Source organism: Mytilus trossulus, chromosome 13 (genome assembly GCF_036588685.1).
Source record: "Mytilus trossulus isolate FHL-02 chromosome 13, PNRI_Mtr1.1.1.hap1, whole genome shotgun sequence".
In the NCBI taxonomy this organism is placed as follows: Eukaryota; Metazoa; Mollusca; class Bivalvia; order Mytilida; family Mytilidae; genus Mytilus; species Mytilus trossulus.
The window spans coordinates 42,344,468-42,367,945 of NC_086385.1; the positions used below are offsets into that span (position 1 = coordinate 42,344,468).

The following is a 23,478-nucleotide window of genomic DNA, read 5'->3' on the forward strand; positions in this document are numbered from 1 at the left end:
GTTTTCAGATAAGAAATAAATTGTATCTAATGCTTTTTGTTGAAAAAAAACTTTACGCATGTGTACAATCAAAATGAGCGGAGTGTGCTATATATTTTGGAAACTTGTTTCTCTAAGGAAAATACAATGTGGATTCAGCATACACATTTTTGGATTGGTGACTTCAACTAATGTTTTCTATATATAACATGTATAAGAAATTGACGGTTTACATCATTTGAAATGACCTTCAAGTTTAGACATTTGTAGCTAGAACTTTCTCACAGTCTTGATACACTCTAAATATGTGCTGCACCTAAAAATTGAGTTACCGTTATAATTATCGTGTAAAAATTAGTGCCTCATAATAGAATGATTTCTGAAAAATAAGAGTGAACTTTGTTAACATGTTGATGGTAAATATCTGAATTTCAGGTATACTTGTCTTTTGCTCTATTTAACTTTTGTTTTTGATCTTCAGTGCTGTACTTTTGTACTTTTTTTCACTTTCGAGCTTTTATATCTGGGTGTCACTGGTGATGCTTGCGTGGATAAGGCGCGTTTTTGGCATATTGAATTTTAAACCTGATGCCTTTTGTTATCTATTAAAAATGTTATTATTTTTCTAATACGTTCTCCTATTTATTAGAAGTGTAGTTCTGTAATATCATGTTGTCATTTCAATGTAAAATTTAACATTGCTATTAATGTGCGAGGTTTGGCATGCCATCAACATGATAAAACCAGGTTCATCCCACCATTTTTATTTAAAAAAAAAATTCCTGTACCAAGTCAGGAAAATGGTCATTCTTATATTATAGTTTGTTTCCGTGTGTGTAACATTTTAACGTTGTGTTTCCGTTGTGTCGTTTGTTTTCTCTTATATTTGAGTGTGAATTCACATTACTATAAGACGTGTCAATGTACTTTTTATCCCAAATTCATGTATTTGGTTTTGATGTTAGATTTGTCATTCTCATCGGATTTGGTCTCATGCTTAGTGCTACACTTTAATGTTGTGTCGTTGTTCTCCTCTTATATTTAATGCGTTTGCCTAGATTTTAGTTTGTTAACCCTATTTTGTTTTTTGTCCAAATATTTACGAGTTTTGAACAGCGGTATCTTACTGCTGCATTTATTTGTAATGTAATTTGAATTGGTATTATTTCTCTCTTGTTACATATTTTATACGTGTATAATAAAATGTCCCCATTATACATAACACCACGTGCATGGCAAGCAAGGATCTTAGAAGAATGTACCTTGCCGTTGTAGGTTCACGTTAAGTCATTTAACCCCTTACATGTATGTGCATGTGTACCTCATACCTCATTGACATTCAAATATTTAGGATTGAGAGTTCGTGATGAAAATGAATTCAGAAAATTGTACCGACGGATTACAAATATTTAACATTATATCACCCAAGAAGATATGTTGCCATATATAACACACATTTTTTTTTTTGGTTTTGACTGTCTATCAATTAATAAATAAAAATCGAACTTTCGCTGAATACTGAGATGAGACAAGTCGTTGCCTAATTGAGTTATTGTATGCCTCCCTTAGTAATTAGTGTTTAGAATTGCAACTTAAACTCAAATACTGTGTCCGTCCAAATCAAAAGTGAAAGTGAAGGTAAACTGGTACTATTTTACGCGTTGTTTTATCGTTTTAAACGTCCGCATTAAAAAAACAATAAGTATCCTGGGAAATTCTTTTTATTAAGATTGTCCTCAGATATAAATTTACGACAATTTTGGTCATCTGAAAGCAATAAACATCTAATATCAAATCGAAAATAGTATGAACATATATGCAAAACATTTATTTTATGTATGTAGTCATTACGCCGTGAAGTATGTAGCTAAAAATAGAATGACAGGTATTTTCGAAGAACCTGAACCTAATGGACGATAATGGTTTGAGTATTTGCCCTATTTAGCTATAATAAGGTAGGACACATTGTTTGACGACTATCTTGTATTGTTTACTAACATTCAGATAGTAACTGTTTGTTTTAAGTATACGACTTTATCAGTAGTACATGTATAAGTTATATGAAAACATAAGATCAGATTTCAGATGTCTTAAAATAGCAACAATGATAGCTAAGTTTTGCAAATCAAAATCGTTTATCCAAGAAATACTCGCACATAAGAAGAATATATAAAACTTTAACAAATATGTTTATCAAATGTAATGTACGTATGCAATAATATTCTTTGTTTGGCATTACGTTGAAAGTGATTTTTAACAAATACCAATTTTTTGACACCAACATATATGGGGGAAATTATTTAATTTTTTTTTACATTTAATATTCCTTCCCAGTCACTTTGTTTGTTTATGAAAAGTGAAGCTTTAGCAATAGAGAATGAAATCTGTTTATTCTTGAATATGTTAAACAATCAAGTCAACTGTAAGCTCTGTATTTTGTGATAGTCTATGATTACTTAAACGGATAAAACTATTCATCCGAAACAGGTTAAATTGAATATGTCGATACTTGATTTTTGAGGTATTTTAAAATAAAATAGATCAATGTATATAAGAGACGTATGAATTATAGGTGCGGATTTTTTCTGATACGGATTGACATTTTCATTGCTCGACCTTATTGATTTGTTGATTATGAATCATTATGTATTAAGTAATACATAATATAAAACTATGATTTAATGTTTGCCCGACAGTCACTTGAGGGGCTACGTACACTTTAATTATAAATATGTAGTTTTTATCGATCTTGATAAAAAATATTGAAATAATTAAAAGTTACTTATGTAGTTGTCAATAGTATAGCTTTGTACGGTCAACACACATTGTGTTTGTTCTTTTGTCTGCTTTATTTGCGCATTGTCCTCTATTCTGTAAATCCAATCTAGATTGTAAACTATTTTATAACATACTTATATTTTGTCATTGTTGAAGGCCATACGATGACTTTTAGTTACTCAAATTATGTAACTCGATCTCTTATTGGCAGTTTACTCACTGTCAAAAGTACTTCGTACATATTCCTTTATGTAAATGTTGCAAATTTATTAATGTTAACACATGGTATCATTTCTAATATTAATTAAATAAAATCAAAATAAAATTATGAATAAGACATCTCCACAATAGACCAAGATGACACAGAAATTTACAACTATAGGTTACAATACGGCCTTCTAAATGAGCCAAACTAACACCGTATAGTCTGCAATTAAATCCATTTCACAGGCGCAACCACGAGTTGATTTACTGTTATCGAATATCTGTTTCACAATTAATATCGGATGTATTTCTTATGTTGTAACCACAACCCCGTTCTTTTTTCCGATTTCAAACCGATAATCACATGTTTTAAGCGATATATACTTTGGTCATGTTTATTAAAAAAAAATATCAACAATTATTTCATCTTTTCACGAATCTAACCTACCTAATGAGACTTTTTACTGGATTTGTAATAACACGAGCCAAATGAAAGGTGCCACATGAGGAGTAGGATTTGCTTACCCTTCCAGTGCACCTGTTATCACCTCATGTTTACGTCGGGGTTCGTGTTAGTCTTTGGTTATCTATGTTGTGTCTTGTGTACTATTTTTTTTTTCAGTGTGTGTTTTTCTTTTTTAGCCAAGGCGTTGTCAGTTTAATTTCGATACATGAGTTTGATATGAAACAAGTGATTGGTAAAAACTAATGGTTATCCAATAATTGAATCATTTATATATCATAAACTTAGTCTTATGTGCACGATTTTATCATTTTCTTACTCAAACATAGTGTATACTCGTCAATTTTTTTTTATTCTCTCTATCTGTTATAATTTGAAAATATGGCAGCTATTTGATTGTCGAGTTTCAAAACGGTAGTTTGCCGATTGTCACCTTATATATTATAAATAATCAACAAAGAAGTATTGATATTGATCAAGTGTATTACATGTACAATCGGGTAAAAGTTATCCAGATCCATGCGTATTGCGATCACCGGATTTTACGAAAGGAGTTACGCTAAGGATACTAGCATACGGAAAAGATATCGGCAAATTGCTTTCTGAAAAAAACTTCTTCTAAATGTGGACAAATTAAAAAAAAATCGTCAGTGAAAAGTATATGTATAATAGGTTGTATAATGAACGCCATCTTTTAAGTTATAAAAAACATATGCTTTAGTTATTGTTTAATTTGAGGGCTGATATGACTTAAAACATAACATGCTAATTATCTATTTTTCTCAGAACAAAATCACTTAATATTACAATTATAGGACCAGTTTACAATAATAAATATTAAATCACCTGGCCTTCAAATTTCTTTCAAAATGTTCCGGATCAAAATGTGTTTGTCTTATAAAAAGAACTCTTATTGTTCTTTGAATAATTGTTTGTTCAACTATTGCAGTTAAGCAAATAGTTTGCAAATAACTACAACTTGAAAAATAGCATTTCAAATCTAAGTTTTTGGAACTATGCCATTCATCAAATATCCTCAACGATGTACTTGATGTTATATTGACAATTGCGTAAATTCTTTAATTGGAAATATTCAAATCTTTAAAGTCAGCATCTGATATGTTTTAATTTTTTTTTTTGGGGCTTCAAATTTAAATTGAAAAATATTGTGCTGGAGATATTGAATCCTCCCACTTTACATCGTGTTGTATAATACATCTTAACTTAGGATGATATGCATGGATGTATAAACAACGCACCAATTTCATATAAACTATTTGTTGATAAAATATCCCTTACATAAACAGAGAAAGTTTTGAAACACTTGCGTGCAACTGTTTCAATCTAAGTAACCATATTGTAATTGACATATTCATGGATTTTTTTTCCAGAATGGCAGTCCACACAAGTACATGTAAACCAAATATAGGAGCTGCAGGATGTACACTGATATGCCTAGGTTAATAAGATATATACCTGTACAACTGTTTGAGAGTAAAAAAAAATAAAAAAACGAACTCCGTGGAAAATAAGAAAAAATGAAAGCCAATAATCTAATGATAAAATCAAATCTTAAAACACATTAAACGAATGGTCACCAACGGTCATATTCTTGACTTGGTACAGGCAATTTCGTCAATAGAATATGGTGGATTAAATAGGGTTCATAGCTGCCTAACCGCTCACTTGTATGACAGTCGTAAACAACTCCATTATATTGACATCGATGTGAAAACATATCAAACAGATTTAATAGATACAATGACACGTCTACTAAACAATGTGTTTTTCTATTTCTTATTAAGCATGAATTCGCATGGTGGATGATGCTTTTTATTGTAGTACACTCTCACCATGTTGATAAGTCATGTTTTTTTGGGTTCTGTAAAAAAATATGTCGCCTCGATTGATTTTCGAGATTTGATTTACATTTACTGTTGAATGGTTTTATGTGATATCCGTTTGACATGGGTCGGTACTTATACATCTCGTCAATGTGTTTGTATTGCTTTCATTTTTTGCCGGTTTGTTTTGTATATGCGACTATTTGTATTTCTTCTGTTCTTATTACGTAACTCTGTACTTTCAAAGATCCCGTCAGTATGATATTGTTCTATTATATGTCATTGTGATATATTTCTATTATGAATTCCAATATACGTTGAACCACACACGTCAAAATCATCCAATGACGTAGTGGAATTAACTATTTGTTGATTCTTATCAATTTTATTTATAACTTTTTGACTAGCTTAAATCTCGGTCTATTTTTGAAATTTATTCTTACATACTTTTGATTTTTTAACCTTGTATGCTAACATTGCCTATGTAAAAACATTAAATTGTTTGCATGCACATTGAACGACAAATTTATGTGACGTATAAAAATTTCTGACGACATACACTCAAATCAATGAATGTGTTCGTAGATAGTAGATGATTTTGTTATCTGTTAAATTGTTCTTTAAAAATTGTTACACGATGATGACTGATGTACCCATAGTTTGACTATTTTATTTATTGTGTCTGTTTATTAAACGCATGGATGTAAAAATAACGGAATTTGAGGAGCCTGTCATTAAAGTGAAAGGATTAGCGCTATTGAACCAGGTTTAATCCACCATTTTCTACATTTGAAAATGCCTGAAACAAGTCAGGAATATGGCAGTTCTTGTCCATTCTTTTTTGATGCGTTTTGTTATTAGATTTTGCCACGTGATTATGGACATTCCGAATTGTTTTTCCTCTAAGTACAGTATTTTTGAGATTTTTCTTTTTGTGATAGTCTTTATAACATATAAAAAAAAAACGATGAACACATACCAATAAAGTTTTTGGTGGCCGTGTGTACTTTTCCTCGTCAGTTTTAACCTTACATCGTACTACAGTATATGATATATAAGGCATGGAGATGCTATTATTACAGATCAGATCAATTATCTATAGTAAATGATCCTACAAATTAATGTAAGATACAGTCACAGAAAATAATTATATTCATAAGTACGTCTGAGTCAGTGACAACTCTACAACAGATTTATAATTCGGATCTCCATCGATGATGGTGATACATGCTTGTGAACATAATGTATATACAACTCGTTTAAACATTAACACAATAATGTTAGATCTTTAAATTTGCTTTCGCAATTTTTTGGTTCCTCCCTCGTCAGGATTCGAATCAATGCTACTGAGATATCATGACAACTAATCGCCTGCACTGCAGCCGTCCCGCTATACCACACGACCACCTGGGCTTCACAATAATAAAGCTTTTGGTGGCCGTGTGTTACCTTTCCACGTCACGTCCCAATTACAAGGCTTTTTATTGTTAGAACTCTAGCTCTTAAATTACTAACTGTACTCAAAATTAATCAACACAGTGTTTACAATTTCAGCATTATTCACAGTTGCAACTAAGTGTGCAGATATTTCTGAACTGAGACATCTAAATGGTATATGTATTTAAGATATAGCAATTACGTGATGGCACAACTTATTCACACCTGTACATTTTACAAAGCAAATGGCACCCATTGCCTCAATACATATCAGTAACAGCAAATGCTTTTTTCCAAATTCAGAAAGGAACAATGTTTGTGCATACACAGTCGTGTTTAATGGATCAAAAGGGCTTATGTGTTTACTCAGATATATTGTAATCTTTGTATTGATGGACATGGTAGTAAAATACGCACGTATTCTTCAAAAGATGAAGATTCCTGTATTAACAAGAAAATCACACATAATATTTTGATTACTTTTGAGATGCTCTTCATGATGAATACTCTTGTCTCAACCTTCCAAAGCCTATGGTGCGGTATAGCCAAAAATAAAACCAAATTTATTCAACATTGCCTGTGTGACTTCCATAATAGTTTCCCAATGACTTATTATCTAAGAAATAGGAAATTAAAAAAAAAATAACTATATTTTAGTGAATGAAAAACAACACAACATTCATATCAATTGTGCGATGGAAGCTTTTTCTCGTTTCCATCATTTATAAACAATTGTATTATGTTAGCATGTTAAGTTTTTGACTAAAATTCTTTTTACGTTACGGCTTTTTATCCCGTTATATATGCTTTACGCTTGTTATCGAACTGAGTTTCATATTATAATCCACCAACTTTCAAACGAAGTAACACTCACTGAAGCAATATAAGGCAACCGTATGGCATCCAACAATGAGAAACACCTATGTATACGTTTTTATATAAGTCTTTCTTGAATATCATTCTTTTTTCTTGTTTCTGCTTCTTTTTTTATGGTGTATGTCGAAAACAGGAAAGACTCGCCTGTAGATTATTAAATACTGTACTGGTATTTAATTGTTCACTGTGTTTTATTTTCAGTAAATTTGACCTTAATGACTGATTTGGTCTTCACAAAAACAGTAAGCTTTAGATGTAGCAGTAATAATGGTAACGGAACCTGGTTTGTGTTTAAAGGATCCAGTCGTGATGTTCTATTTCAAGATAAAGCGATAGGTAATGGATACAAGGAATCAAAATTTACCATGGACTATTTTTCTAAAGACAGCATACAAATAAGTATAAGAAAGTTTGATAAAAACGACATTGATGTGTATATGTGTAGTCACAAAGACAAGTCATCAAACCAACTGAATATGGGAGAGATTGAATATCATCAAAGTACGTAGACATTATATTGTGAAAACTGTACAATGTACCTGTTCTTATAGAAATACAAAGGGTATTAGTATTCTATTCATGATATAAAAAAAACATGTACAGCACAAAAACAAAGCAAATGATCAGCTTTTTCATTGCTGTTTTTCATCTTAAAACATTACCTCAACACGATGCAAAAACAAATAAAAAATCAGCACACTGCCCCTTTGTAATCTATTATAATCACGATTGATTATAAGATATTGAATTGATTAGTTTCCTATTTGTGTATGCTTTTGAATAACACAGGGTAACACTACTTCAACATTTGTTTAAGAATCTTCGGTGAAATTAAATAAAACAAGAATTTCAAATATTAGCTGGAAAAGTCTTAGTAAAGGATCAGAATAAATTTAAATATTGATAGGTCATAGAGATCCTTTTCGAGATATATGATTTATAAAATATTGCGAGAAAAGGCTGACTCGGACTACTTTATATTTTCATTGGTATTATTTGGTACTTGATTCAAATGACAAAATTACAGAAATATTGAAATCCGAAGAAATTTTAAACGGAAAGTACCTCCTCGATATATTTATAATGCTCAAACACCTGACGAATGCCTGACTTGGAAGAAGCATTTTCGTACGTAGAAGATGGTGGATAAACCCTGGTTTTATATCTTATATGCAAAATCATACTTTTGGTACAAAATAAGAGATAAACACAATTATATAACAGCCGTATGTCCTTATTTTACTGGATATTGTTTAATTTTCCTATTAATACCGTAGTTGATTTTTAAATGTTTGGTATCCATTGAAGTATTACCACTTCTTATTGTAATTCAATAACGAACGCAGTAAAAAAGAACGAGTAAGAGTCTTTGTTATACATGATATATATTCATAACATTCTTTATTATGTAAGCCTCAGTAAACTTGACATTAATGACAGACTTAGTCCTGGAAAATACAGTGAAATTAAGATGTACAAGTAACACTGGTGATGGAACTTGGTTTGTGTATAAAGGTCCGGATCACGATGTCATTTTTCAGGATAAGGCAATTAGTAGTGCTTACAATCAATCCAAATTTAAGATGGCATACATCTCTACAGATACTATAGAAATTGAAATCAGAAGTTTTGATAAACACGATATTGATGTGTATATGTGTAGCCACAGAGACAAGTCATCAAAAAATCTAGATATGAGGACAATGGAAATATATGAACGTAAATATTTCTGTATAGAAATTTTGATGATTTTGTATTTTGTTATTTCTTATGCTGAACCATTTCGTGTCTGATTTGGTTTTCTTTTTTTTCCCCAGTGCTTTTGATTATTTTCTATTGAAATCAAGCTGCGAGGAAATGTGGTTAAAAACAATCTAAGATTTTTCATAAATAAATCTCTCAGGAAGATTTTCCACTTTACAAAATTGAATTTAAGACATTCGCCATAGTATTCCAGGTTTAATCTCTCAGATACTAAAATATAATTGGAACAACTACGTGTATTTTCATTAAATACCCTCGTGAATGATAAGTTCACTAGCCGAGGTCTTGTCCCAGTAGTGATACTAACAATACCGTTACAAATTTAACAGCACCAGATTCACATTTGGACAATTATTGTCCCTTCAGCATGTTCAGTGACCTTAGATATCAAATAATTCAAAACCCAAATGTTATTTAAAAGTGTGATGGCTGATAGAAACATATAGAACAAAATGCTTGAACAGTTTCAGTATTTTCATTTTTGAGCCTAGATCTTCAATTCTTTTTAACGCTTTAATTCTCAAACATACTAGTTCATAAGTGTTTGGATGAAAAGTGAAAACTTGCGTTATTTTATCACAATAATAAGTCTGTTTTGTTCTTTTTGGTAAGAGTGCGAGTTAGTGTATTGCACAGAATCGAAATCATAACTGTTAACTGAACCTTTTAAATTGTGAATACAAAACATCCGAACAATTTCTGACAGAGCAAAAAACATAATTGCATTGTTCGCATATGCTTCATTACAAGCATTGCTAACTTGTTTATAGGAATAAGTCACAGGTATAGTAGTACAAAAATAATAGTCATAAAACACTAACTCAAAGCAATCAATGAAATCACTATTGGTAAAATTTTGGTATTTTGTTTTGTTTGCTTTAAGTCACTGTATTTAGACTTCTATTTTAGCATATTTTAGCATATTATTCTTGATAAAGTGTCCTGATAAAATATGTATCAATGCGGATACATATTTTACATAGTTTACATGTATACATAGTAGATTTGTTTAATTAACGACTTGAAGCAGGAGTTGGAAACGAGATAAAATTTAGAAAGTCCCTGAATTGAGTTTTTATAATTGTTAAATGCTTTTCAGCTTCGGTTAATTTGACATTAATGACTGACTTGGTCTTTAACAACACAGTGAAATTAAAATGTACCAGTAACAATGGTTATGGAACCTGGTTCATGTATAAGGGAACCAATCATAGCGTTCTGTTTCAAGATGAAGTTATTGGCAGTCAATACAAAACATCAAAGTACAGCATGGTATATTTTTCTCAAGATAGTTTAGAAATGTCAATAATGCAGTTTGATACAGACGACCTTGATGTGTATATGTGCAAACATGAAGGAAAGTCATCAAATCTACTAGATTTAAGAGTTATAAGGAATATAACTGGTACGTGTCATATATATAAGTATTATTTATCTTATAAGACGTATTGACTTTTTAAAAGACATTTCTTTTTGTGTTTTTTTCAATCGTAACAATTGCTTTATAATCAGGGTTCATAGATGGTTAAACATATCGTTGAAAAACAGTAAGATATATAAAAGACGGACACACAAATCTGAAAAGCATAGAAAAACAAAAAGTATGACAAACGAGTCAATCTACGTATTAAAGGAGTGAGTACCCTTGAATAAAGATGTTTATTCACATAGATTTCTTTTCGTAAATGTTTTGAACACTATCACATTGTATATCACACATTTTCTCTCATAAAACCTAATCACACGACCTGTCTACTGACTGTTAAACTTAAAATAAAAGCAGTGTTGAAACCAAAAACTTCTTGTGTTCTGCTATCTCCTAGATTGTGTCCGCTCGTTTGTGTTTTTGTGAACTAGTATTAGCTCTACTGGATGTAAAATGCAAGGGAGTTGCAACAACTAATTAATTTAAGGAGGTGTCTTATCCATGTATCAGTGAACAGAGATTTTCAATTCAATTTTGAATCTCATTAAAGTATTCTTCACTAAGACGTATTTTGATAGTTTTCACCTAGCTGAGAGATGCAGGTTAATTGGAGTCTTCATCTAAACTGTATATATTAACGAAACACATAAAATCACAGTGAATTCATATTTATTCACAAAAAAATATTGATATTTGTTAACTTATTATTTGTCTCAGCTATACCAACTGTTTGCATTATTTGTATCCAAACATTAAAACAGGGCCGGTGTCTGTAGTATTAAATAAATTGACACGACGAGACCATTTCAGAAATAACTTCAGAGCAGCATGAAGCACACACACATGTAGCAGTTATAGTAGTGTGTACAGTAGTTATTATCATAGGAATCGTTGTTGCTGTTATATTCATCAAACGACGTAATCGAGGTAAGCCTTTATTTACTAAATGTCGTGTTTGCATATCGTCGTGTTGTAACCTTTTCAGATATAAATATCATAGCTCCCGGATCTCTACGTACACCAATTGCGAAAAGTTAGATTATCTGAAAATAAATTACTGTATTGGTAGAACAACTTGGTTTCTCCCGATGGTTAACACTTTTTTTTTTTATTTCTGTCATCAAATTGGTCTATTACTGTTATAAAACATCATTTGTACCGCCTAATTGCTTTTTCATTTCGTATTAAAAAATTCATTCAAAATGCACAAAAATATATTACATATTACCTAATGTATAGCTTATGGTTCTCTATCTTTAGGTTTAGAACGTGAAAAACTGAAAAAGCGGTGAGTAAATACTTAAGTTCGTTTATATCATTCTGCTTGGTTTAACAGGTGCGTGTGTGATACTACACTAAAACAATCATTTATTAACTGGATCAAGACGTTATATTCTGATATAAATAGCTCAGTATTCAATAATGGATGGATTTCTGCACCAATTAGTCTAAAAAGGGGGGTGCGTCAAGGATGCCCCTGCTCTTCCGTGATCTTCGTGATCGCAGTTGAAATCATGGCATGTAAATTAAGGAATGATTATAACATTAAAGGTTTTGAAATTAAACTTGACCATTCAAAACATAATTTGAAAATTTCCCAGTTAGCATATGATGCCACTCTGTTTCTTAAATCAAAAAATTAAATTAAAGCAGCATTAAACGTTTTGGCACATTTTCTGGTCTTCAATTAAATAAAAACAAAACGGAAGGCATTTGGAAAGGAAAAATAAAAAAATGTAAAGATAAAGTAGATAATATAAAATTCACAGATAAACCCCTTAAAGTGTTAGGACTATATTTCGGCACAAATAAAGCAGAATGCGCAAAACTAAATTGGGAAAATAAGTTTGAAAAAGCAAAAAAACTCTTTGGAAAAAAGACATCTTACTATCATCGGTAAAATTCTTATAATCAAATCACTTATCATTCCACAATTCACATACTTAGCTAGTATGACAGTTATAAATAAAACTTATCGCGACAATCTAGAAAGAGAAATTTTTAATTTCATTTGGAACGGTGAACAAGACAAATTAAAAAGGTCAACTATCATAGCAGATAACAGAACAGGGGAACTTCATATGATATATATCGACAGCTACTTTAATACCCTTAAAATTAAATGGATATCAAGATTAATGGAGTCAAAACATAAAAATTGGTCAATTATTCCGAGATTCTTTTTTGATAAATACAGGAAAAACTTCCTTATCTTCAAAATTAATTTAGAACTTAAAAATTTAAAACCACTTAAAATTACAACTGAACTACCAGAATTTTATCTAGATATTGTAAAATGCTGGATACGGACAGTTGGAGGTTAAACTAAATCACCCACTAACTTTATAGAGAAATACGCAAAGAAATTATGTGGGTTAATAAAAACATAAAAATAAAAAAATAAAGCATTATTAATGCGCAATTGGATCAGAAGCAATATAATCTTTATTAATGAAATTATTGACGAAAAAGGTCAAATCAACGAAAAGACAATACTGCGTAAGTTAGAAACAAAACACAACTGGATAGCCGAATTATCAATATTAAAATAAGCCATTCCAAAATGTTGGATAGATATCCTGAAAACAAATAAATATGTTAAAGCCCAAGTTAATATTAACGAAAAAATAATCAGAATAAATAAAACAGAAATAAATTTAGCAGATCTTGATAACAAAACCGTCTGTCAAAATCTTATAAAAAAACAAAATAACTCCAAACATTAGATTAATAAAATGGCAAAGAATATTAGGCGTAAAAATATTACAAATTAGACACTCCTTATCATTTACATACAAAGAAATATACACAAACAAACTTAAAGTTTATAAATGGAAATTATTTAGCCATATTTTGCTGAACACAGAAAATCTTTTTAAATGGACAAAAAAGTCAAAGTGTAGTTTATGCAAATGCACAGACAATTATCAACATTTTTTTTATCGATTGTGAATTTTTAAAAGACTTGTGGAATAAGATAACAGAAAAAAAAATGAATATCATAAACTTCTCTGAGAAAATAAACTTAATAGATATAGTCTTTGGATATAAAATATCTTATTATAACGTTGATAGGTTTCTCAATTTACAAATCATTTTACTCGTCGGAACAAAGAACAAAATCCGCCGACATATACAACATCTTCAAAAAAGAATTTGAATTATATTTTGAAGTTAACAGATATGTAAAAGAACGTAAAAGTAATCTAATTCGCAAATTTAAAAAAAATCTTTAAACTGTTAGATTATAAAATATGTAAGCATGCAATGCATATAGAGTTTCGAAACATAACGTAGAAAAGAGTTACTGAAGTATCTTTAAAATGAAATACTACAAATACAAGATAAAAATTGACACCTCAGCGGCCGTAAAGAAAAACCCTTTAATTACACCTATTCTAGAACTTTAAATCAAAACACAAAAAGGTACAGATTATGGAGAAAGAAAATAAATTCATATTTCGATAATAATTAATATAAAATATCTCACCTTTCGATAATAATCCAAAAGCGAAAAGCTTAACACGTGAACTATATTATCCTTCTATCATGTCAGGTTACAATTATTTGATCACACTAAGACACCTGTACGATTTTTCTAAACGAGCAATATGTGTCAGGTAAATTGTATCCAATAATGAGGATGTAAAAGTGAAGGTCAAATACGGAACAAAATTACGTAATTATAAATGTTAATGATTTGCAAGTATATATGCTTATATTGTATTTTTTTCTATTTGTAATTGACTTACAATCAGTTTGATTTTGTTATAAATTATAAATGTATGTTTTACACAGAAATTAAACTAACAAATACTAACAAAATTTATTATATACTACTAACGGTTAACGAGGCCGGAATAAGGTACCGGTATTTGATGTATCAACTAACAAATGTGAACAACTATTAATAAAACATGATTTAACTCTAAAAAGAAAAACAATCCTTTGAATGACACAAACCAAAAAGAAATACCAATTTGACACTAAAATGGTAAAATTGAAAATGGAAATGGGGACTGTGTCAAAGGGACAACAACCCGACCGTAGAAAAAATCTACAGCAGAAATGTAGCGAGAAATTCCCCCCCCCCCCCCCGGAGGCGTCCTTCAGTTGGCCCCTAAACAAATATATACTAGTTCAGTGATAATGATGTCAGAAGATGTAACCAAAGAAAATAAACAAAATGACAATAGTACATAAATAACAACATACTACTAGCAGTTAACTGACATGCTCCAGACTTCAATAAAACGGACTGAAAGATTATAATGTGTCAAAGAGACAACAACCCGACCAAATAAAAAAACAACAGCAGAAGGTCACCAACAGGTCTTCAATGTAGCGAGAAATTCCCGCACCGGAGGCGTCCTTCAGCTGGCCCTAAACAAATATATACTAGTTCAGTGATAATGAACGCCATACTAATTTCCAAATTGTACACAAGAAACTAAAATTAAAATAATACAAGACTAACAAAGGTTTGAGGCTCCTGACTTGGGACAGGCGCAAAAATGCGGCGGGGTTAAACGTGCTTGTGAGATCTCAACCCTCCCCTATACCTCTAACCAATGTAGAAAAGTAAACGCATAATAATACGCATATTAAAATTCAGTTCAAGAGAAGTCCGAGTCTGATGTCAGAAGATGTAACCAAAGAAAATAAACAAAATGACAATAATACATAAATAACAACAGACTACTAGCAGTTAACTGACATGCCAGCTCCAGACTTCAATTAAACTGACTGAAAGATTATGATTTCATCATATGAACATCAGGCACAATCCTTCCCATATAAGAAGAAGATAATCCTTGTCATGCCAACAACTGTTTTTTTTAATTTGTTTAGTTCCGACGCAAAAACCCTATAAATGAATCAATATTAACGCCAAAATATGCAAACTTTAATGACCTGACAACAGTATCGTAGCTATATCACGTCTTAATAAGTCTATTCACAGGTTTCGTTAGTTTCTGAGGTGAATACTGACACCTTTGTGCTTTATAAAGAACATTTCCATAAAAAATGGATGTGAAATACCTGAACGTATAAGAAGTCTGCATGTTGAGCTATATTTAAAAATGATGTCCTTATACATATGATAAAATTTAGTAAATGTTTTGACTAGTTTGTGATATCAAAAACCCTGGTGTAATAATTTTTCAGTAATACATAAATTTCTCTCGTTAAAATCTATAACATTGTTACATACACGAGCGAATCGTACAAGTTGAGATATATAAACACCGTAAGATGTACAAGGGTACGACACCATCTAAAAATGGATAATTAACGATAGGAAATAAAAAATCATCTCTTTTATCATAAATTTCAGGGTTTTTTTTTCTTATCTTGTGGCATCAGCAAAATATTTGATGATTTATCAAGGACATTAGTTCATGTACAGCTATATAACAAATTGTCGTTGCTAAAACGTTAAAACCATTTTCATGTCTGTCATTAGTACTAATAAGCCTAAGTAAAAGGCATATTTAAGCAGACAAAGCGATTGCATTGGTGCAAACCTGCATGACTACATAAAAACGATTCAAAACCTTTATTATAAAACTAAAGCAGTGTAAATGACTGCTGATAATTCTAATTGGAGGTAGATGACCGTTAATAGTATAACACAAAGTATGCTGAATTTTCGTTAAATACAGACAAAAAAAACTTACGTTGATCACAAACAAAATTAATCCTTTTGATAACGTTAATGGTCGCTTATATAATTTAATAACACATTCATATATTGACTTGTACATACAAAGAAAGATGCATGTATGCAAGATATTTCACACATGTTCTTGTTATTACATGGTTACGATCAATTCAACATAAACTCATGATAGATATCAGGACTAACATGTTATAGTTTTAATTAATATTTGATATTTATGACCACGAACCTTCTATACATACAGATTACGAGACCAACCATTGATATATTGATAAATTATTTGTTTTCAACTTTATAAACATATAATTATAACTTATGATTATAACGGATTGACGAGAAACAATCTGATCTTTTAACTTGAATAAAAACTTACAATATGTTGTAAATGGTATAAACTAAACAAATTCACTTACATATAAATTATATACACAAGAAAATATTTTATTTTAAAGGTTCAGTTGTGGCTATAACTAGTGTTACCGAACATTTACCGATAGCGTTTGTACTGAATAAGGTAAGCCATTCATATAGTTTTCAAAGTAGCCGTACAGAGAAGTGAAGTATTAAATTATACATATACATTTGAAATAACTTAACGCATGTACAGAATTTTGCAGGATATTGAAAACAAAACAAATCCTCCGCAAATTAATGTGTAGCACAACTCTTGGATTTCCAACATCCCTTTCGATTATCTCATCATCAAAATTACCTGAGGAACAGTGAAACTCGTAGATCAAAAATAAACTGACGACGCCATGGCCAAATAGAAAAGAGACACATATAGGTACACAATACATAATATAAAAACCTAAATACTAAGCAGCACAGACCCCACTAACAACGATGTGCTGGTTAATAGTCTAATTCGGTAATTCATATTTGTGTTTAAAAAGGTATATTGCTGTTAAAATATGAGGAACATAACCGAAATCGTCTGTTTGCTGTTTGCAAAAGTATGAATTATTCTTAATATTAAGGATGTTCGTATCCCAAGCAGGAAACCCTTGCTTTATTTATGTAGCCAGGTGTTAGGTAAGGCTGATAGAAGTGACATGGTTGATGGAAGATCTTTATTTTTACTTAATAACAAAAGGTGGCAGGTATTCCTGCAAAAAACAAAAAGAAGGTGTTTAATACATTTGTCTACTTGTTGAACACAACTTCAGTTATTATGTACACTATAATGTAAATGACATCAGCAAAATACCTAATTACAAAAATGGGCTTGCTTTAGCCAATAACTACTCATTATTAATACCAACAACTCTTGTATACATTTAATATGACAAAGTATGGTGTATATAGGAGTATATATTGCTTAAATCGTTTCATTAACTCTTGTTTGCATTTAAAATGAAGTTTTCGGACTTCTCTTGAACTGAATTTTAATGTGCGTATTGTTATGCGTTTACTTTTCTACATTGGTTAGAAGTATAAGGGGAGGGTTGAGATCTCACAAACATGTTTAACCCCGCCGCATTTTTGCGCCTGTCCCAAGTCAGGAGCCTCAAACCTTTGTTAGTCTTGTATTATTTTAATTTTAGTTTCTTGTGTACAATTTGGAAATTAGTATGGCGTTCAGTATCACGGAACTAGTATATATTTGTTTAGGGGCCAGCTGAAGGACGCCTCCGGTGCGGGAATTTCTCGCTACATTTAAGACCTGTTGGTCACCTTCTGCTGTTGATTTTTTTATTTGGTCGGGTTGTTGTCTCTTTGACACATTCCCCATTTCCATTCTCAATTTTATTTACTTAATCAAAACACTCAATGGAATGAAATTTCAAAATATTGTTAAACCTGCGTTCTATAACGTGAAACATTAATGTTAAACAGGCTTTCCATAGTTTTATAGCAAGTAGCTCTCGTTTCAACTTTGTGTACATAATAAATGTAAATTAAACATTGCAGAAGTAAACAGTGATGGATATTGTTCCATTATTATAAATGCATGTGACTAATATACCAAAAAACAATTAGTTAACAATGAAAAACAAACATGTTTATGCGTTTAAAACAACTACAACCTACATTATAATGTGACCTACCGAATAAGACTATTTACCGGATTTGTTATCACATAAGCAACACAACTGGTGACACATGTGCAACATGTGGAGCAGGATCTGCTCAACCTCCCAGAGCACCTGAGAGTACCCCTAGTTTTTGGTGGGGTTCGTGTTGTTTATTCTTTAGTTTTCTATGTTGTGTCATGTGTACTATTGTTTGTCTTTCTGTCTTTTTCATGTTTAGCCATGGTGTTGTCAGTTTGTTTTAGAATTATGATTTGACTGTCCTTTTGGTTTCTTTCGTCCCTCTTTTATAATATACTACGTGACATAAATTATGTGTCAAATAATTACAGAAGATATAATACGATATATTTGTCAGTATCATTAATTCATAGAGCAGCTGTACACACAGATAATGATACAACAATATGAAAGTACATCGCAATGGTTCGCCATGTGAATATTGTTGTTTTGGTGTGCTTATCATGTTGATAAAGATAATATTGTAAAGGCCAACGAATAGTTATTACAATGATAGTTTACCTGTAGATGACATAAAAAGCTAGGGCTAAGGTACACCAATTTATAGTTTTTCCTACATTTCAGCGTTATCATCATACGTCATCAAAACGGTGGTTTAGGTGACAATAAAAATAGAAAATTACCGGTTATACATAAATAAACTCCGGCATCATAAGTGGCTTGCTTAAATTTACAGTATAAGGCAAAATTCTACAATCTCATACAACTCATAATCAAAATAAGGCACAAACATAATCTCATTACTAACAAGGTGTAATTATCTTTGATTAGAAATAAAATATCAGGTTATATTTTTTCTAGAAACTTCACTTCAAAACGTTCAATGGAAAAATAGTAGAATCTTAATGAAAAAAAATCTAGAAAAAGTCAAATGTTTCAAAGTGTCAGGAACATATACATTTTTTTTTAAACAGGCACCTTAAATGGATTGAACAAAAATCATTAGCAAGCAACCTTGACTATCAAATATAACATACACAATTTTAAATCATTAAATAAAATCCATTGATACAATAGCAACAACAATTTGATTGTCAAACATTGTCAAAGACATACAATTTTAAACAGTTTATTTTGGGTCATTGTAAACTGTTGGACCGTCTAAGTTGTCCGTATCTGTTATATCAAACTGTAATAGGGTCTTCGTCTGAACTGTTGTCACCATCTGTTTGTGGATGGAATTTGCACACTTGTTATTTGTTCTATTTTCGACGCAAGGTTGTACCTATTTATCAATTGGCTCAATGAGGTAAACATAGCGGCCATTGTCTAAGCATTTCATCACTTGAAATTGGGAGCAACCCCTGATAAACAATTTGAAAGTTTCACCCGTTTTGTGTACAAATTATTAAAATCTTAACATGACAGAATACGGTCTGGCAACATCTTTACGTACTTTTGTATCCATGGTCTATTTTGGTCTGACACCGTCGTAACTTATCTAAACAGTTCGCTAGGAGATTCAATCTTGTTTATCTTGACATGCCTTAACGGACTGATTTACCTGATGAGACTAGCGATCGGAACGGCGCCTTAACGGTTTTAAAAAACTGAATGTTTTTCCTCTAGGGGTAAATCCAGTCGATGAAGTTTGATCAGACTAAAATCACCGTTTCAGACTGAAATCATGCTTCTAGTGTTAATCGTAATCACTTCAAGAAATTAGACTTTACTTAATAGTATACCAAAATACAAAGTTATCAAGGTTATATAGAATAAACTTAAGCGAAATATTAAAAACAATCACGAAATAGTGGTAAATGCTTTGGGAAGTAGAATCGGAAACGTTAGATAGAAAATTTAAAATTGCAAAACATCTTGTATATTGGCAGAATCAGACAGACCATTCACGGAAAAGGAACGTGAAGACAGTATAATTAGATTTAAAGGAAAATAGTTCTCCAAGGAACAATATTGTAAACCTATATATTATTGATAACAACCCCTTATTACTAGTTTCAGTGTGTAACATTTTCCTTGGATGGTGCAGTGGTAGAAAATGCTTATGATGTTATGAAATATAGTGTAAAAGAAATAGTGAAATGGTGTATGATGAATGGTGTGATTGTGTCACGTGTATATACTGTGTGGTTATCAAAATTCAAAACTATGCAAAATATTGATAGGAACTGATTTTTGATTGAATACAATAATTGACAATATGGTGATTACAATTCGTTTTGAAAATAAACCATTAGGTTTGTATTATTACATTTTTTTAAATCAAATTGCATGACGTGTTATTTGTGATGGTATAGATATAATGTGTATGGTGTATGGTGCAAATGTGTAGTTTGTGTGATTTAATGACACAGGGTGTATGGTAGAATGGTTTATGATGGTGTTCGTTGATATTTACACCATACAAGGACTGTAATGCAATTCAATGAAATGGATCTAGCCTAGAGATGAAAGGTATAGAAGGTCCCGCTAAATACCCTGGAAATAACCAAAGTTTAGCATAAGTGTGGATCTCAAAGAAAACTGTTTACAGCTTTTTCAGTATCAAACCGTGAGGAACTCTATATAAACTTAAATACACAGTTAGGTTTTGGATATGCACGCAGTACTACTATTGCAATATTTGCTCTTCATTACATCGTGCTTAAATCTTTGCAAATCGTAAAACTTTTAAATCTGTATCTTGTTGAGTAAATTTAGACTGTATAAACACAATATGTATAGTATTAGCTAAATTTTGTAATACTGGAATATTATTAAATCTAACGAAATGGATGTATTCTTACATAAAACCATAAGTTAAACTGAAGCAATATTGTTACGTTTTATTAACTGTGTTATTGGTGTACTGCAAGAAATCCAATTACTCCCTTTGTAGATGCTTTGTATGTCAGTGACATTGGAATAGAATCAATAAATCAGAGTTGTCCTGCATTATGTGTACATATTTCATGAGAATGCTTAATATTTATTGATGAATTATGCAGACAATACTTCTTTCTTCAGCTAAACTGTAAACGATAGTAAAGAAAGGATAGATGTTGATAACATATGTTTTGATTTGTATTATTTGTATATTGATATGTTAAAAACATTGTTGTCAATAGAGGTGTTACATTTGTTTAATTGTAACTGTATTTTAAATGATGTTTAAAAATCATGGTAAGTATTCGTTTCATTCAGTCAACAATATAGAATATACAAAAGAAGGTGTGGTATGATTGCCAATGACACAACTCATCACAAGTGACAACATAACACAACTATAAGTCACTATATGGTCTTCAATAATAAGCAAAGCCAATAACCCCGAAATTATAAACGAAAAACAATTCGAAGAGACAACATTCTGCCTATGTAATGTACCAAAAATATCTGAAAGAAATATGTAACACACATCAACAACAATTGAATTACAGGCTCCTTGATAGGCACATGCAGAATGTGGCATGGTTAAACATGTTAGCGGTATCCCACTCACCGATACCAGGACATTTGTGTAACAGTACAAAATAAGAACGAACTTTAAAATGAGTATTTTGAAAGTAAAAAAAGAAGTATCTCACATAACGTTGAAAAGGGAAAATTCATAAGATATATAGAAAAGCTAGAATACTTAATGAGTGCATATGAAGAATTTAGTAATTTAAGAATGTATATATGATTTTACGACCATTTTTTGAGGTTTTGAATTTGAATATCAGACTTTAAAATTGTTGAACTTTATGAACATGTATAATATGCTCTAAAAATTATGTTGAGTTGTGTGAACTTTATGAATTACTTTTTTTTTATTATATGTAATTTTCACTTCACTTTATAACTCCAAACTTATAAATTATTGCTTTAAGAATTAATCTATACAAATCAAAAATAAAATATCAAAACCGTGCAAGATATGTTTTCAAAACTTATAAAAAGAAGATGTGGTACGATTGCCAATGTGACAACTCTGCACAAGAAACCAAATGACACATACCTTTACAACTATAGCCACCATAACGACCCCCAACAACGAGCAAAGTCCATAACGCAAAGTAATTCATAAAAGGCCCTGAAATGACAATGTAAAACAATTCAAGCGAAAAAGCTAACAGCTTATTTTATATAAAAAAAATGAACGAAAAAAAAATATGTACACTTAAAAAAACGAAACCGTTCTATATATGAAAATATAATATAGAGAACAACAGTTTGCCGATTAACGATTCAGTTTGGTATTTCAACTTTTGCAGAGTAAATCAAAATTTGAATCTCAACCAGTAAGAAAATACACGTTGTTATAAACAAATACCGATTGTATTATATTTTCAATGAGTCTGTATTTTTATATTATATTCGCATATTGTTTTTTGAAATAAGGTCGGATGCTACAATTTTACAAGCTTAATCAGTATGTCAATACACCGAATAATTATTGTTTTTAAATATTGATTAAAGAGTTATGCTTAAAACCGAAAACAGACAACTCATTTGAAAATGCAAGCTGATCAATACACTATAATGCACTTTAGGCCAAATAAATAAAAATGTGTGTTTCCTATTTCTTTACCTACTCCTGATGTCATTTTTAATAAGCACTGTTAGAGCCAGAATTTGTCTACCTATTAACTCAGTAAAAACACAATTGTAAAATCAAATGAAATCCTTAAGCTACCCACAAACATCTTTTTTTGTCCAAAAGATTTAATAAAAAAAACACAAATCATTTTAGTTGGCCTCACACAAACAATATAATATCGTATTTCGATTTTTGTAATCGTCAGTAAAGGAAAAAGAGAAAAGAATTCACAACAATTTCGTTTGAACTTGCCTTTATCATTTTAAAGAAGCATACAATAAGTTTAATGCTCTATTTTTTTCTTGAAATCAAAAGTGTCCTAAGTATTGCATTTACGGCGAAAATTAACCATATTAAACTAAAGTGCATGTCTAACAAATAGAAATACCATTAAACATTTCATAAATAAAACACAAACAACATAAACAACTAACGACCGCGAAAC

General features: G+C 30.8%; 1 protein-coding gene across 3 annotated transcripts; it reads left to right on the top strand.

Annotated features, from left to right (window-relative positions):
* Positions 1-1,839: 1,839 nt before the first annotated feature.
* On the top strand, positions 1,840-22,248 carry LOC134695029 (uncharacterized). 3 transcript variants are annotated; one of them, XM_063556164.1, is made up of 10 exons: positions 1,840-1,934; positions 4,816-4,883; positions 6,823-6,879; positions 7,783-8,082; positions 8,995-9,300; positions 10,445-10,750; positions 11,582-11,698; positions 12,032-12,059; positions 16,907-16,968; positions 20,344-22,248. In XM_063556164.1, exons 2-9 carry the CDS (start codon positions 4,817-4,819, stop codon positions 16,926-16,928), a joined length of 1,203 nt encoding a protein of 400 aa, XP_063412234.1. In that variant the 5' UTR covers positions 1,840-1,934; position 4,816; the 3' UTR covers positions 16,929-16,968; positions 20,344-22,248. The 3 variants fall into 3 exon arrangements, with proteins under 3 accessions (XP_063412234.1, XP_063412235.1, XP_063412236.1); XM_063556165.1 differs by having other exon boundaries at positions 20,468-22,248; XM_063556166.1 differs by lacking the exon at positions 8,995-9,300.
* Positions 22,249-23,478: the final 1,230 nt, after the last annotated feature.

Bases quoted from the DNA above. Each gene is read 5' to 3' on its own strand.
- LOC134695029 (XM_063556164.1), top strand. From the start codon at position 4,817: ATGGCAGTCCACACAAGTACATGTAAACCAAATATAGGAGCTGCAGGA. The intron at 8,083-8,994 runs GTACGTAGACAT...TTATTATGTAAG, and splicing joins AGAGATTGAATATCATCAAA to CCTCAGTAAACTTGACATTA. The intron at 10,751-11,581 runs GTACGTGTCATA...AGACCATTTCAG, and splicing joins AGTTATAAGGAATATAACTG to AAATAACTTCAGAGCAGCAT.